Source organism: Mesocricetus auratus, unplaced genomic scaffold (genome assembly GCF_017639785.1).
Source record: "Mesocricetus auratus isolate SY011 unplaced genomic scaffold, BCM_Maur_2.0 Super-Scaffold_100010, whole genome shotgun sequence".
NCBI classification, from domain to species: domain Eukaryota; kingdom Metazoa; phylum Chordata; class Mammalia; order Rodentia; family Cricetidae; genus Mesocricetus; species Mesocricetus auratus.
In genome coordinates this window covers 23,117,207-23,134,475 of record NW_024429194.1, presented here as the reverse complement: position 1 = coordinate 23,134,475, position 17,269 = coordinate 23,117,207, and the positions used below count along the sequence as shown (strand labels likewise).

Genomic DNA, 17,269 nt, shown 5'->3' with positions numbered 1-17,269 from the left:
TACAATTTCTTCCCATAAGGCTCAGGCATCATTGCAGAAGAGGGAGCAGAAAGACTGTAGTGGAAGAGCTGTTGGAGCATGCCCGAGTCCTTAGGTTCAGTCTATACCCACTATCAAGGGAAAGTTAACTAAAAGAATAGTTTGTTTGGTGTGGTTCTGTTTTCAACACTCTCAAAAGTACAGATTTATAATGACAGAGAGCAGATCAGTGGTTGTCAGGGCTTGGGAATGAGGTGTGTGTGTTGTAGAGGGGCAGCATTTTGCTAATCTTATCTGTGGTGTCTAAGATCTGTATGTGATTTTAAAGCATGGACATACATACCAAATAAAGGTCAGTTTTTAAATATATAAACACAACTTGCTCATTCCATATAATTTTACTTGTATGTATATGTTTTCAAGGCTGAGCACTTAGTATTGGTCAAACAGATGGTGTTCTCTTCCTTGGGGAAGACTGTTTCTCCTCTCTCAGACTTACTTAGTTGCTGGTAGTTCTTTGTCTGATGTTAAGGCCACAGGGGACTTTCGCCATCCACATTAGAGTGACTGTTGCTGTCATCTTTATTTAGGTCATGTTTGGGCAGCCATATGTTGGTGAGGCTTCATGGGTGTAGCTTTTCTGGCATTTCTAAGAGACACAATCTCACCAAACTGCCAGTTCTCTGACTATTAAAGTCTTTCCACTCTTTCTTCCCCAAGATTCTTAGGTATAGGATATGTTATAGATGTATCTATTGGGACTGGGCTCCACAATTCTGCATTTAATTGGTTGTGTTTTCTATAATGGTCTCCATCTTTTACAAAGAGAGGTTTCCTTGAGAAGAGTTAAGAGCTACACTTATTTGTGTGCATAAGGATAAATCTTTCAGATGTAGTTAGGGAACACACTGGTTTAGTAAGATGGTGGTTATAGGTTCTCCTCCAAGATCCTGATTTCCCTAGCCTCAGGTAGTTGGCTAGGTTTCTGGTACCAGGCATGATTTCTCTCTTATTGAGTGGAACTAGGCCCAATTAGAAAACTGTTGGTTACCATCAAGGTATGTGTACCACTACTGCACCCTTAGGGTTTTCTTGCCATATTGTTCATTGTTTTGGTTTATATGCATCATAGCTGATGGTTGGACTGTTGGTTTCCCTCCTCCTTTGGAAACTTGTATGATATCTTCTGGTACCATGAAAGCTAGTCCCCAAGGGATTTTCCAGTCAAATTCAGCTCTGGTCCTTTTGGTCCTGTGTCTGAAGTGCATAGTGTCTTCAGCTTTGTTGTCATGTATGTGTATAGATCAGAGAACAACTTTCAGGTGTGAATTCTCTTCTTCCACCTTGTTGAAGCAGTATCTATCTTTTTGTTTCTGTCATTCTGTGTACACCAGTCTAGTTGACCTATGAACTTCTGGGCAGTGCTCTTATTTCCACTTTCCATATTACCACAGAATTTCTGGGGTTATACATTTGTGCCACCACATCCAATTTTTTATGTGGGTTCTCAGTGAAATAGTTTGCTGTCCCAGGAGCACAAACTATGATGTTATCTGTTTCTGAATAGAATTATATTATACTTAACTAGGTTAATTATATGGGTCCATATTTTTAACAACTTCAGAGGGCAGGTCACATTTTTTGGCACACTCTATTTACCTGGATGGGAGACAATGCAGGAAAACAGCTGCAGCTGGTCCTCGAAGGATCTGCTCTCATAGACTCTGTGGATAGGGAGGTCAAGCTCAGACACTAGAGAGAAGTTTATCAGGAGGACCTGCCCCTCTTGAAACAGAATTCTTGTTGGGAAGCCTCTTTCCTGGAAGCTGCCTCCTGGCTGCCTGATGACACGGAGAGGAAGTGAAGTGACCTTTGTCTCTTCAGTCTCACATTCCTCCTTCCTTAGAGAGAGATTGTAGATGTTCTTTGCAACAGATCACATGTGCAAAAGGAACTGTTGTTTAACATTCTATGACAGTGGATTATTTGTGCTGATTGTGTTTTATGTCTTCCTAGAAAAGACTGTATCTTCACCATTGACCCATCTACTGCTCGAGACCTCGATGATGCCCTTTCCTGCAGGCCTCTCACTGACGGTAGGATGGAAATTTCTCTACTGCTCTGTGCAGTAGGCAGCCTGAATCCCTGGGTGACAAATACCCATCCATGTCTGCTTTCCATGTGTTCCTTAGGCAGCTTAGTGGGCAAGGATGGGTTTGTTTCATTCCTGAACTTGACTATACAAGCTAAAAGTTGAGCCCTTGAGGAAGCTCTGATGAAGGAAAGAATGAGAAATGTCCTCTCACTAGCTGTTTATGGGTCTTAGAAGAGGTAACCATGAGAGCAGAAGAACTACTTCTAGGCCTTGGCTAGTTCCACTATCATAATAGGAAAACACCCATGGACTCTACAAAGAGACTGGTGTTTCCTTCAAGCTCAGCATGGGAGGGGCTCCCTCAAGATGCTGTGCAGTGGGCAGCAGGCACACTCTCCTCATACATGCTTGTTTAGGCCTGACTTGCAGATGCCCACTGCTCCTTGTAGCTCTGTGAATGGCAGACTGTTAAGGGCCTTTTTAACATTCTTGGAGATGATTCTGGGAAAGAAAAGGCATGGTTGCAGCCAGGGATGACTGCAGTAGCAAGAATGACAGTAGCTGATTTAGTATGTAGGGAGTGAGGGGAAAACTCTGTCAGTCCCCTCCATGCCCAAAGACATTTTCCAGATACCTCTGGCCCCTTTCTAGAGGGGTGCCTTGGTGAGGACTTTGACTTTGGTTTTTCTTGGAGATGACCTTGGACTAGTGTGGCCTTTGATGGTGTACCCATGAGGTATGCACATCCTTTTATTTTAGCCTACCACAGAACATTTATGGCCCACCTTCAAAGTATTCATTCCTATGTTCCTCTAATGCAAACCTCTGTATGTTTCCTTCTCTATTGCAATAAGCAGTGATGATTAGTAGGTATAAGCCAAGAGAGGGCATGTTGCCTAAAACTCTTTAGCTTCTTTTCTTGGGTGCTATTTCCACCCACCCCCAAAAATACTCCTATGGCAAAGGCTCATCCATGCTAGGTAACTCTGCTACTGAGCTGTATCCTCAGCACATGTTCTGTTACATGTTTCCGTAATCTAAAACTAGAGCAGCTCATGTACACGAGCAAACTTGGGCCCAATGTCTGAGTGGTCTCTGCTGTGCATAGAGTTTTAAGCAAGCCTGCTCGCTATAGATCCCTCTCCAAAGTGCCAGCATGAACAATACCCTAGGCAGAATCCTGGTAATGTTGGGCCTTCCTCCCCTGTTAGTGGTTAGAAACAGCTGCTCCATTTACTCTCTCCAGTTTTTTTATAATAATTTTTTTTTTTTGGTTTTTCGAGACAGGGTTCCTCTGTGGCTTTGGAGGCTGTCCTGGAACTCGCTTGGTAGTCCAGACTGGTTTCGAACTCACAGAGATCCGCCTGCCTCTGCCTCCCGAGTGCTGGGATTAAAGGCGTGCGCCACCAACGCCCGGCTTATAATAATTTTTTATTTAACTTTTTACATGTTACTCCCAGCTCCCTCTCCCTCCCTCCTTCCCCACCCCCTCAGTTCCCCCAACCCCTCACTCCATCCCCCCCTTCACTCCCCAGGGAGGGTAATGACTTCCATGGGGGATTTTCTTTTTTCTTTTTTTCCTTTTGGTTTTACGAGACAGGGCTTCTCTGTATTGTTTTGGAGGCTGTCGGTCCATGGGGGATTTTCAAAGTCTGTCATATCATACCGGTCAGGGCGTAGGCTCTCCCCAATGTGTCCAGGCTGAGAGAGCATCCCTCCATGTGGGATGGGCTCCCAAAGTCCATTTGTGTGCCAGGGATAAATACTGATCTACTATCCGATGTCCCATAGATTGTTGAGGCCTCCTCCCTGACACCCAGTTTCAGGGGGGTCTGAATCAGTCCCATGCTGGCCTCTCAGTCATCACTGGGGTCCATGCTTTCCCCCTTGTTTGTGTCAGCTGCCTCTGTGGGGTTCACCAGCTGGGTCTTGATTCCTTTGCATCTGGGTTCCAGGAGTTCAGTTCAGTGTTTAGCTGTGGGTGTCTGCCTCTGCTTCTGTCAACCGCTGGATGAGGGTTCTAGGATGGCATATAAGGTAGTCATCAATCTCAATATCAGGAGAGGGCATTTAAGGTATCCTTAATGCCATTTGGTGTCATTCTTGTAGATCTCTGAAAATTTCATTAGTGCCAGATCTCTCCTCAAACCTACAATGGCCCCTCTATTATGGTATCTCTCATCCTGCTCTCCTCTATTCTTCCCCTGACTCAACTTTCCTGCTCCCCCATGTCCTTTTCTTCCCCTCTCTTTCTCCCATCTCTCCCCCACCCCATGCTCCCAATCCCCTCAGGAGATCTCGTCCTATTCCCCTTCTCTGGATTACCATGCATATCTCTCTTAGGGTCCTCCCTGTTTTCCAGACTCTCTGGTGGTGAGATTGTAGACTGCAGTCTCCTGCTCCATGTCTAAAATCCCAAGTACAGAGAATGAGCTTCCTAGGACAGTGGAATCACAAGCAATTTTCCTCTCTTCTCTACTTTCCAAATTTTATAATGTGGTAATAGTAGCTTTATAACGAAAAGTCTTTGTAGTAAAAAGTTATGAGGTGCCAGAAATTACAAGCTGCCCAGTAGTTGCCCACTACACCAGGTGATCAGACCTTTTTATCTGTTTGGTAGTTCTTGAATTCCAGAGAGACAGTTGTCATCTGTGCATTTGGCGGGGCAGCAGCAAAAAGAAGAAACCAGGGAAGTCTTGGGAAAGGCCTGAGATGGTCAGTCAAGCATTTTTTTTTTTATGGTGGCACTTCCACAGTTGGCCGTTGTGACAGCTGGTTCTGCCAACATCATTTATCCAGGGAGATGAAAAGCAGAAAGGCAAGTCCAGTTTGGATTGGGATGGGGTTGGCTAAGTTCAGGTTCCTTAGTTACCAGTTCATGTCCATTTCTACTTAGAGGAAAAAATATTTACTGTTTCAAAATAATCTTTTCTGACCATATTTATATAATCTGTGTTTTATTTAAAGAAAATACTATATAAAAATCATGTTTTCCTTTGATCCCACAGAAATCATCTGAATGACTATTCTGTGAAAAATCAAATACACAGAAGGTAGAGCCTGCTACTGCTTACACTCCCTTTCATAGAATTCCAGTGTATGCCCAGGTCTTTTCTGTCAGGTGCAAGATGTAGGCAATCAATCATATAAAGTGTTAAAATTAACTTAAAGGGAGGAAGTGTGACCCCCACCTCCCTTCCAATTAGAGCTTTGCCACTAATCTGATTTGGGATTCACTCCTTCTTTTAGCCCAAAAACATACCTAACGAGAAAGAACACTCCCCAGCAATGGGGATTCTTTCATTTTTGATTAAGAAAATATTTAATAATAAGTGGAATTGTAATGATATCCCAGAATTGTAATGTGTAGTCTTCCTGCCAGCCACCTGGGTCCTGAGCTGTCTCAGCCCCCAAATGACACACAAAGCACTATATTAATTATGAAGCTGTTGGCCATTTGCTTGGTTTCTTATTGGCTAGCTCTGACTTAATTATTAACCCATAACTACTAATCTGAGTATTTCCACGTGGTCTTCTCTTACTGGAGAAAAGGGTCCGGACCTCTTACTTCTCCCGCATCCTACATCATGACTGACTGTGCCTCCGTTACCCAGAATTCTCATCTCCTCTTTTCTGTCTAAATAAAAAGGTTTTAACTTTAACATAATAAAATACATAACAAGGCAGTTATTAAGCAAGAACTATAAATACAATGTTTACTCCATTAACATTTAGCAAGATTTAAAGAAAATATCTATCCTATCTTTGTGAGTCTAAAGTTTTATATGTAGCTTATCTTTTATCATAACTAAGGAAAACTATAATTATAACTATCTGTTTTCAACTCCACCAAAGACCACAGAAGTATAATATATAAACACTAGAACTGACAGAGACATCTGGATACCTGGACGGTCACCCAAAGTTCCTCTGCAACATTGGGGCATCCATCTTCAGCCCATAGGCCACAAGTGTGCCTGGCAGACTTCTCAGCAAAGCAGGAAATTTTAAACTGTCCATCTGCATTGGCAGTTTGTCAGTCATTTTTCTGTGCCCTGCAGAAAGTCTGGCAGACTCTTCCATGAAGCAGGAACCCTGTAGGACTAGGACTGTCCGTGTTCAGCAGTCACTTTCCTGTGGGTCCTGCATGTCTAGTTTATACAGTAACAATCAAACAGTTCAGATAATAGCAGTTTCTTGCCCAAATGGCTAATCTTGCGATGTTGAAAGCAAACTCCATAACAAGTTTCTTCGATGCCCATCTTCCTGTCAGACGTAATTGGTATGTCAGGAGCAGTTGTGTCTCACTATCATGAAAAACCCTACACCATTTAAATGCCATATATTCTGTAGGTCTTTGAAAGATTTGAAGAATATCTATCTGTCTTAAATACATCTCTGTATATCTAGAAAACCTAGCTTATCTATCTATAAGTTCTGACTATTACTAGTAACTATCTATAATCTGTATTTAATTATGCATTACATTTTAAAAGATCAGTATAAACACAATACTTAAACAAGAGGAGAAATATACATATCACAAAATTGACCTTAAATTTGTATCAATAAATGAAAATCCATACCAGTACAAAGTATTCATTTCTATACCATAATCACCTTTTACCTTTAAAAAGAGATTGGTTATGATCATCAACCATTTAAAACCAACCCCATTTAAATGAAAACAAATTTTTATAACCAATATTTGGGAATTTGGGTGTTGTTCATTCCAAACTGCTTCCTGCTGGTTGGGGGCTCTGTCTATACCATGGAGATCATGACAAAACATAGAAACCTGGATAAGTCCTTGTTTTTGTGGTCTGTACAGCTGTATCGCCCGAGCTGTTTCAGATGTTGGACTGCTTGGGACACTGCTTCAGGAGGTCTTGCTTCATCAAACCATAGAAGCCTGGAAGGAATCCACAGCTTTTCATTTTCTGTGGAAACCAGAAAAAAAAACAAACACCTTTTTTCCCAAGTAACCTGTCCTTATATTTAAATTTAGAATTCAAAGCATTTTTAAAATATATAAGTTTGGATTAACTTAGCAACATTTATAATCAAGTGTATTTTACCAGTTGTTATTTCCTTAGCAGTCAAACAATTCAAAGATGACACAATAGCATACAGTGTCCAGACTCTCTGTGTACTTCTCATCTTTGCATGGCTTTATTATTACTCTATTTCTTTTACTTTTATTTATTTATTTTTTCTCTGAGACAGGGTTTCTCTGTGGAAATCCACCTGCCTCTGCCTCTGGAGTTCTGGGATTAAAGGCGTGTGTGCCACCACCGCCCAGCCATTGTCCTGTTTCTTTTTCTCTTCCAAGCCTATGTACATTTTTTTAATACACTATAGACCTTTTAGAGGTTTTACTTTATCTGAATCTGACTTTCCTGTAAATCTTTATGTTTTTCTGGCCACGTTTCTGTTATCTGCTAAGAGCCACGACTGTTGTGTTTTTTTGTTTGTTTGTTTTTTTGTTTTGTTTTTACGAGACAGGGTTTCTCTGTATTGTTTTGGAGGCTGTCGGTCCAGCCCAGCCTCGAATTCACAGAGATCCGCCTGCCTCTGCCTCCCGAGTGCTGGGATTAAAGGCGTGCGCCACCACCGCCCGGCTGAGCTGGGAGTGTTTTAACTGTGGTCTTTCCAAGATGGTGAGCTTAAGTTTACCGCCAGCACTGGCCATGCAAGTTTCTGCTTGTCTCTGGCAAAACAGAGCCCACCCGAGAAGCTGTGCTTGTCTCTATTCTTTTGTTTCTAAAATCCTTTTTTAAGTTTTTGTTAGATTCTTAAGTGGGAGTTCATGCCCCAAGTCCGGGTGCCATATGTAACATGCATTCTAGTATTCTCTTTTCTACCCATTCTAATTCTTTTTCAGCCTCAACTGATAATATTTGTGGCTATTTAAGTCCTTGTCTCCTTTTAGGACCATTTTTAGGTGTTTTATCCTTATCAGCTTCTATGTATATATGCTTTACATATATATGTTTGAAACATTTGTATATTGACACAATTTAGTTTTGTTTTAATTCTAAATATTTTATTTAGACTAAAAGGGGAATTGTAGAGAGAGGTCTTAGATACCTGTGCCGCCAACCACACCCTCTTTGGGAGTGGCTAGAGGCACATGCGAACATGGAAATAAAAGGCTGTGCAAGAGAAAGGCACGCTGCTCTCTTTTGGGCTTCCAGTTCAGTTTCAGAAAGCTGCTGACTCACCTGGGTTGCCAGTTTCTCTTGTAAGTACCTTCCACAATAAATAGTTACCTGTACCCTCATCGAGCATGGATTTATTTTACAGCGACACAGAATCTAAAGACTAAACCCCAGCTTGGTAATTTATGATTGTAACAGATTGCGTGCAGCATGCCTCATAGTTGACCTCACCACTTTAGTGTGGGACTACCACAACTGTAAGCTCACCCTCTGGTTTTTTAATTATCCGTGCAGCATTCACTTTATTGAATATCCAGATTGCCCAGGCATCAGCCTGGGAATCCAGCATGGGACTGATCAAGACCCCCTGAATCTGGGTGTCAGTGAGGAGGCCTAGGTAATCTATTGAGCCTTGGACAGCAGATCAGTACCCATCCCAAGTATACACACGGTCTCTGGACTCCCATAGAACAATGTGAGGTGCACTCTCACCCTGAACTCTTGGGGAAGGGTCTAGGCCCTGCCCTATATGAAATGACAGACTATGGACACCCCCATGGAGGGCCTCACCCTCCCTGGGGGAATGAGGGGATAACGGGGGGGGATGGGGGGGAGGGCACGGGAGGAGGGGAGGGAAAGGGAGAGGGACCTCGTACTGACTTGTGAAGCAACCTTGTTTCTTATCTAAATTTAAAATGGAAAATAAAAAAAATATTAATAAAAAATATATATACCATAAAAAAACAATAATGGGAAGATGAGAAAATGCTTAAAGATAATATTTTGAAGATCTCATTAAAAGCTTGGTTATATTCTGTTTTCAACCTAAAAAAAAAAAAAAAAAAAAAAAAGAATATCCAGATTGCATTTGAGCTTGTCGCTGTAAAAGCAACCCATTCTGCCATAAGATTGTGTGACTCGCCGGGCGGTGGTGGCGCACGCCTTTAATCCCAGCACTCGGGAGGCAGAGGCAGGCGGTTCTCTGTGAGTTCGAGGCTGGGCTGGACCGACAGCCTCCAAAACAATACAGAGAAACCCTGTCTCATAAGAACAAAAACAAACAAACAAACAAAAAAGATTGTGTGACTCTTAGGAAATCTAAAAGTTCAGAAATAGTTATCTTTCTACAATTTTCTACATTAGTCCCATTAATGCTCCTCAGTGCCTTATGGGACAAAGACAGTGTCTAATATGAAAACTCTTCAAAACAAGAACTACCATTTATCTTCCAAATCACAACATCTCTTTCCTGTGTTGTGACTGATAAAGTATGAATCCATTTGCTATGTCATAGAATCTTCCTGCCTCTGTGAAGTCTAGGGTGTATGGCCCCTGGCTTGTAAGCTCTCCTAGCAAGCTCTTTACTGGACAGAGATGGGATCTGGCTCATAGGTGTCCATTCTGTTCAGTTACTGCTTTTCTGTAGTAAAGGTGAGTCAGGGCCTTTAGCTTTAGTTGATTCTGAACTCTCACAATTCTACAGCATCTGTTGTGTAATTTGTATTCTCTAATGTTTGCTCTGTCATTGAACATGGCAGGGTTGTCCTTGCCAGGTGTTAGAAGTGAATTAACAGGAGAGGAGAACAGTTGCTAATGAATTTAGGCTTCTATTTGGAGTGGTGAAAGAGTTCTGGAATTACATGGTTGATAGTTGTACAATTTTGAGAAAATATTAAAACCATGAAAGAAAAATGAATAAATTAGTGAGTGAATAATGAATAAAAAAGAAAAATAAATGAACAGATCTAAATCCACTTATTCTTGATACTTTCTGGAAATTAGAATTTGTACGTTATCCATAACTAAGCCAGGATCTTAATGGAATGTCTATCTGGGTACCCATAGTTACATCCTTTTTGTCTCCTGGCTGCTTTAATCTTTGAAGCATGTAATCCCAATCCAAAGTGCCCAGCCCTCTGCATAGGCACCAGCCGACCTGTCCCACCCCCCAGTTTGAAAAAAGGGCTCTCCTTATAGACTGGGAAGATAGTACACTAGGAAGTGGATGTCTTCCAGCCTGCATACCTCAAAAGAGTGCAATCTTCCTCTGCTCTCACAGGCATCTCTATTGTTGAATATTTGTTCTCACTGACACTCCAAGACTACCTTGAATCATTGGAGCAGTAGAGAGGCAACCAGTGACCTCTTCTATCTCTCTCTCTCTACTCTGATTCAGAAGGCCTGTGAATCTTTCTAAGCCCCTCCCTACTATCTCCTGTGTCTCTCTATATGTATTCTGGGTCCTCTGAAACCTCTATGGCTAATTCCCATCAGCCAATTGCTGACTCTACCTTCTGATTCAAAGGAAACTTTATTGGCAGTCTCCAACTATTACTGCAAACAAATATCCTGCAACATTTCTGCCTAAAATTCCTTTCCAGATGACTTTGTTTATCATAATTAAAAACATCTGCCCTTTTGACTTTTCTTAAAATTTTTAGAAGTCACTTCTATTAAAGGTGCATCATAAGTATGAGATCCAATATCAACTGTATTTCTAATCCACTCATCTATTGGTGCTGATATTGCTTTAAAAGGCCTAATCACCATTTGCATTCTGAATTAGCATTTTCAAAAGCCAAAGTTTCAATTAATATTTGTCTAACTTCTGTATCTGATATTATTCTATTTATTGCTGATGTCAATCTTTGTAAAAAAAATCAGTGAAGGCTTCTTTTGGGCCGTGTATAATCTTCCTAAATGACTTAGTTGCCTTTCCTGGTTTTTCAACCTTGTCTCAAGCATTCATAGCTGTTAACTGACATAGTACCAAGGTGTAATCATCAAATGTAAACTGTCTTTGCAAATCAGCATACTAGCCCTCATTGAGAAGCTGATCTTGGGAAATTTCCATACCTCTAGCCCCATTTCATTATTCTATGACCCTATCTTCCTCCTATACCACATTTTCCGCTGTAACTGAGGACCAACTTCTAATACTGCTATAGCTAAATTTTTCCAGTCTTTGGGGATAATTCTACTCCAAGTTGCCCACAAATTTAACATCTGCTTCACACAGGGTAAATGCATACTATATGAAATGACTTCTTCTTTAATCTCAAATCTAACATTTTTACAGGATTCCAGTTAACCTCTGTATAGCCTTGGGGTGCCTTTTATCTGATGGTTATTCTTGTGTGGTAACTGGATAAATTAAGGTTGGTTTTCTTAATAACCTAGGCTGCTCCTCTTTAGTTTCATCATGTAGTGGTGCAGTAGGTTCTGCTCTGAACTCCTCTGTGTGTGTGTGTGAGTATTTTCCTTAATTTCATTAGTAAGTCTTTCTAAGTCTTGTATCTTAACAGTCAATATTTCATATTTGGCACATATATCAAACCACTTTTGTAAGGATAAAATATGAATTATCAAACTGATAATTATAATCAACATTATGTTCATCCCTGCTATGTAGATTATTCCAATTATTTTTTTCCAATTTCAAGCCATTCATTGTGAAACCATACAGATCTTAACTCCCTGCATCATAGTAGTCCCCATTCTTAACATGTGAAAGATTTTTTTAATGCATCAGCTGACCCAAGCTAGGAGAGATCACTGACTCTGGTCTGACAAATGGGAAACCTGTGTAAGACCCAACTAGGCTCCCTTAATATAGGTGACAATGGTGTGACTGGGACAATATATGAGGCCACTGACAGTTGAGTTCACGATCTAACTCTAGTGCATAAACTGACTTAGTGGAACCCATTCTATATGGAGAGATACCTTGCTCAGCCTAGACACAGGGGTGTGGGGGGTGGGGAGGTGCTTGGTCCTGCCTCAATGAAATGATGGGATAGACTTAGTAGACTTTCTAGGGGAGGCCTTCCCCTTCCAAGGAGCAGATGAGAGGACTAGGGGGAGTGGGGGAAGTGGGAGGAGAGGAGGGAGGGGGAACTGGGATTGGAATATAAAAGATAAATTTAAAAAAAAAGGACTTTAAAATCTTCTCATTTGATAGTGTAATAATTTATAAAGTCTTTTGTAGTTGTAGGACTTTCCTTTTCTTTCGCCATTTTCACAATATGAAGGTCACTTAAGTCTTTCTGTCATTATCAACATCAAGCAAAATAAAATTCCCTTAGTATACACATGCATCAGAAGTTTGTCTCCTTATGCTTTTTTATATATTTTAAGACCTAAATTTGAGGCTTAAAAATAAAGTAAAAAACAAAGATGTCTTAGGAGCTATAGAGATGACTCATCAATGAAGAAGTACTGCTCTTACAGAGGACCCAGGTTCTGTTCCCAGCAACCTTGTCAGGCAGCTTACAAGCTGCTTGTGACTCCAACTGCAGAGAAGCCAGTACCACAGGTGTCTGTACTCACTTGCACATACTCACACACAGACATGTGCATGTGCACATAATTAAAAATAACAATGAATCTTTTTTAAAAGATACCTTAATTTTTATTTTTAAAAATAGTTATCACAAAAGTAACTTTATAAATCATCAAGGTGTATATGTATGTATATATACATATATATATGCAAGCAAAAATTTAGGTGCTCTTAGAAATACATTTTAATGTAAGATTACATGTAATACAGACATATTTAATTTGCTTACTCCTTTGGGAGTAATGATGAATACTTAATCTTATACTGTAACTTAGCCTCTGCTAGCTCTGACTTTGATAGATCAAATAAGTTTTAATGTAGAAAGTACTACTGCATGTAAAGACTTAGTAAATTATGGTCACAAAGGACCAATTCAAGAAAAATATAACAATGCCAAACACGTATTCACATTTTTCTTAAAAATATGTAGAGTGAAATGACAGAAATACAAAGATGAGTTGATAATTTTTTATTGCTGTGGGTTAATTTCATATCAGGAAATGATACTTTAAACAGGCCAGAAATTTGGTAAAAATATAGAAAATTTAAACCACATAGCTAGCATCTGCCCTTATAAGCTTATCTAATATGCAGCATTTACAGTTAGAGAATGCATGCTGTGCTTCTTAAATATAAGATGCAGTTGTTATTTTCTGTGCAAGATACAGTGATTTTTAAATCTATTAAAAATAACTATGAAAAAGTATTACAGAAAATAAAACACAAATGGGAAATTTAACCATTAGATTTTCCTTTTTTATTTTACTCTAACTTTGTACTTAGTCCAAGACCTTGAAGTGTTACTAAACTGAGACCTGAATCATACTAATAACAATCTAGCACATAGGTTTAGGCTTCTTTGCTAGGAATTTGGCTAGTGTTAGCTTAATAATGACTGTCACTATGTCACAGGTCATAAGATGCAGTATTCATTAGCTGAAGCCCCTGACACACAGATTGTGTCATAAGAAGCTGACAATTCTGCCAGACTCTGAACCCCTTGTGCCCCAATCTGACACTTGGGAACAAAGGCTATGCTCTGTTGTATGACTTTGCACAAGCTGTAATAAATCAATTCCCACATTTCATCTTTCTACAGGAAATGGTTGGTTATTTGATAATTGTTTATAACGTCACTAAGAATCTACTTTGTGAGTTTGTTTTCTGAACATCTTGTGTAGGAACTGACTACACAAAAAATTCCTTTAAATTTGGTCCCCAAATTCACTTAAAAGATTGAACTCTTGAAACCTTTTGCAAAAATAAGAAATGAAAATCACTAATCCTGACACATTGGTATTATGGGGGGAGGGAAAAGGGAACTGGGAAAAAGAGAGGGGGCAAAGAAGAAGGGAGAGGAGGACATGGGGGAGCAGGAAGGTTGAGTCGGGAAGAATAGAGAAGAGCAGGATGAGAGATACCATAATAGATGGAATTATTATAGGTTTGAGGAGAGATTTGGCACTAGTGAGATTTCCAGAGATCTACAAGGATGACACCAACTGGCAATCTAAGCAGTAGTAGAGAGGCTACATTAAGTGCCCTTCTCCAGTGATGAGATTGACGACCATCTTATATGCCATCCTAGAGTCTTCATCCAGTGGCCGATGGAAGCAGAGGCAGACACCCGCAGCTAACCACTGAACTGACCTCCTGGAACCCAGTTGCAGAGAGGGAGGAGTGATGAGCAAAGGGGTCAAGACCGGGCTGGTGAAACCCACAGAAACAACTGACCTAAACAAGGGGGAGCTCATGGATCCCAGACTGATGGCTGAGAGGCCAGCATGACACTGATCCAGACCCCCTAAATTTGGGTGTCAGTGAGGAGGCCTCTGCAATTTATGGGGTCTTGGGTAGTAGATCAGTATTTAGCCCTGGCATACAAATGGACTTTGGGAGCCCATTCCACATCGGGGGGTGCTCTCTCAGCCTAAACACATGAGGGAGGGCCTAGGCCCTGCCTGGGATGATATGACAGACTTTGGAGATCCTCCTTGGAGGGCCTCACCCTCTCTGGGGAGTGGAGTGGGGATTGGGGGGAACTGGGGGAGTTGGTGGGGGAGGAGGGAGGAGGAGGAATCTGGGATTGACATGTGAAGCAAGCTTGTTCCTAATTTAAATTTTAAAAAAGATTAAAAACATAGGATATATAAACATATGAAAAGATGCTCACAGAAGGCACAAATGATGAAAAGGATAGTTTTTAAATAAATCAGAGAGTTGACTGATACCCTTCTTTGTTTTATGAGCACTATAACAACTAAGATGAATTTAAACCTGACTTCATTGGCTACTCTGTAGCCAGAAATGTAAAAAACACATAATTTGTTCTCATATATATTTTCTATCCATTAGTTGAGATGGATTTTCAAAAGATTAAAATTGTCTTAGAATTTGGCTACAGTAGCTATCAATGCAATAGCATCTTGCCCACTCCTACCTCCCGGCTGTGCCAGCTGGCATAGACTTTCCTTCTTTAACATACTTGTTATGTGTTCATGCTGTGAATTGAGTTCTCCCTTCCTTCACAGAGCTCTCCTGCAGAAATCTGTCTGTAGTCATGATGCACACAGTTTGGTTCCTCTTGTCAGTATGGGGACTAGCAGAACAAAGATAGTCATTAGCTTTATGAGGGTTTGGGGACAGAGAGGAGCAGTAGTCTGGGCCTGGACAGTGGCTCAGCATGCACGTCAACTGTCAGAAGCTGCTGGCTTCTGCATTGCCATTATTTAACACTTAGAAAGCACTTATAGACACTGAATTTTTTAAAAAAGGAAATTAAACCATTAAACACATTTCAGAAATCATCAGCAACGTACAATCAGATGCTTAGACCATTATTCAATTGCTAATTATAAAAACTGTGTTAAGAAAAATTCATCAATAACAAAAAAATCAACAGGTTTGGAAATTTTATATACATTTCTCACTATACAGTTGCCAGATTAACAAAAATTAAATTTAGCTATGACATATTTCCTTCTCTTCTTCTGTCCACTCAAATATCAACCAGATGAGTAGCACATTTCAGACTGTGCTTAGTGTGGTCCTCCAGTGTCCCTTGAGGGATGTAAGTTACCTAGGTCTTTGTGACTGTTTATTCCACCACAGCTTTCTACATTGTACCTAATGTTCCTGTTTTTAGGCTTTGGGGTTCCCACTTGTTACTTTTCTGAAACTCCAGGAGCCACTTAACTCAGGAATGTGCCTTGTGCTGTCCTGGTTCCCCACAAGTGAATCCAGGAGTGTTTAGAAGCCATTACTACAAGGGACAGAAAAAAAAAAACCTAGATACCCACAAGCCATCTGTGGAGAAAGGTGGGCAGACAACTGGTCCCCATGCGCCTGTTCCTTGTGGACATGCTCTTTTGCTTGATGACTTTGGTGCTGATAGTACTTATTATCTCTTTGCTGCAAGGGGGACCCATAAGCTTTGCTCAGCGCCTGCAGCACAACTGGAGGCAGTCAAAAAAGGCAGTGGCTTGCTGTCCACTGCATTCAAATCAAGGTCCACGTGGACCTCTACCTGCTCCCACACTGTAAGCACCCACACCTTGATATCTGCCCCTTAAAAGTCTAGACCTCAGGTGACTTTTGTGGAATGTCAATCTCAGGACTTGACCCTCCCTTCCTGGGAAGAGTATCACTAAGGAGGCTCATTCCTTTTGGAGAAGAATATTCCTGTGCCTGTGCCTGCACTACAAACCACAATAAATGAGTTACCTTGTTAGCATACTTCCTTGGCAGCGTAAGAGAAGCAGGTCATCTGGTTGTACTGTGTGGTAAAAGACTGTCCGCAGCACCTTCTGCTACATCAGCAGCTTGAAAGAAACCATGAGCCGGGCATTGGTGGCACACGCCTTTAATACCAGCATTCGGGAGGCAGAGGCAGGCGGATCTCTGTGATTTCAGTGCCAGCCTGATCTACAAAGTGAGTTCCAGGACAGCCTCCAAAACAATACAGAGAAAACAAACAAACAAACAAACAAAAAAAGAAACCATGAACAGTGGAAGCTACACACCCTTTGCCTTCTCGAAAACTCTGGTGACACATGATAGAAAGGTGGGGCCCAGGCTTTTGTCACAGGTCACAGAGTGGGGGAAATGAGCTTTCTGGTTAGACTTCAGCATCTCAGCACTAACATATGAGCTGACCTTATACTGCCTGCACTGGTGGCTCACTGGGGTCAAATACACGTGTATCTCAACCTCCATCTCATTAGTAGCTCATCCAACACAGATTTAAAAGATACTTTTTACAGTTGAATCCACATTATTCCCTAAACAACAACTATTTTAAAGCATTTATATCATATTAGCTTTTGTAAGTACCTAGAGATTATTTTAAATGAGGATCTGCATAGACTGTATGCAAATACTTCAGTACTTTATATGTGTGTTCTGCAAACACTTCCATACTTTATAAATGGAATTTGAACATTCACACCCTTCAAAGTCAGTGCAGTTACCTGCTGGCTGTCTTAGTACCTGACCACTCCCGCCCCTGGATTTTCATCTGGAGTTACCTTTTTTCTTGACTTTTTAGCTATTGGCCTTGCTATGATTCTCCCATATGGGCCTTCCAGGCCTTGTGGCATTTGTATATCAGGCAGAGTGTCGTGGTTTGAACCCTCAGATTCAGTCCTCCATAATCTCTTAGTCCACAGGTTATTCTTTCCCCTGGTCTACCAA

The 17,269-nt window shown here is 40.9% G+C and overlaps 1 protein-coding gene across 3 annotated transcripts in view; it reads left to right on the top strand.

Moving 5' to 3' along the window:
- Dis3l2 (DIS3 like 3'-5' exoribonuclease 2) overlaps window positions 1-17,269 on the top strand; it is a 330,069-nt gene that overhangs the window by 220,120 nt on the left and 92,680 nt on the right. For all 3 annotated transcript variants that reach the window (XM_040753119.1, XM_040753118.1, XM_040753120.1), the window contains one exon: window positions 1,996-2,075. In XM_040753119.1, coding sequence (XP_040609053.1) covers window positions 1,996-2,075 — 80 coding nt within the window. The remainder of the gene's footprint in view (window positions 1-1,995; window positions 2,076-17,269) is intronic.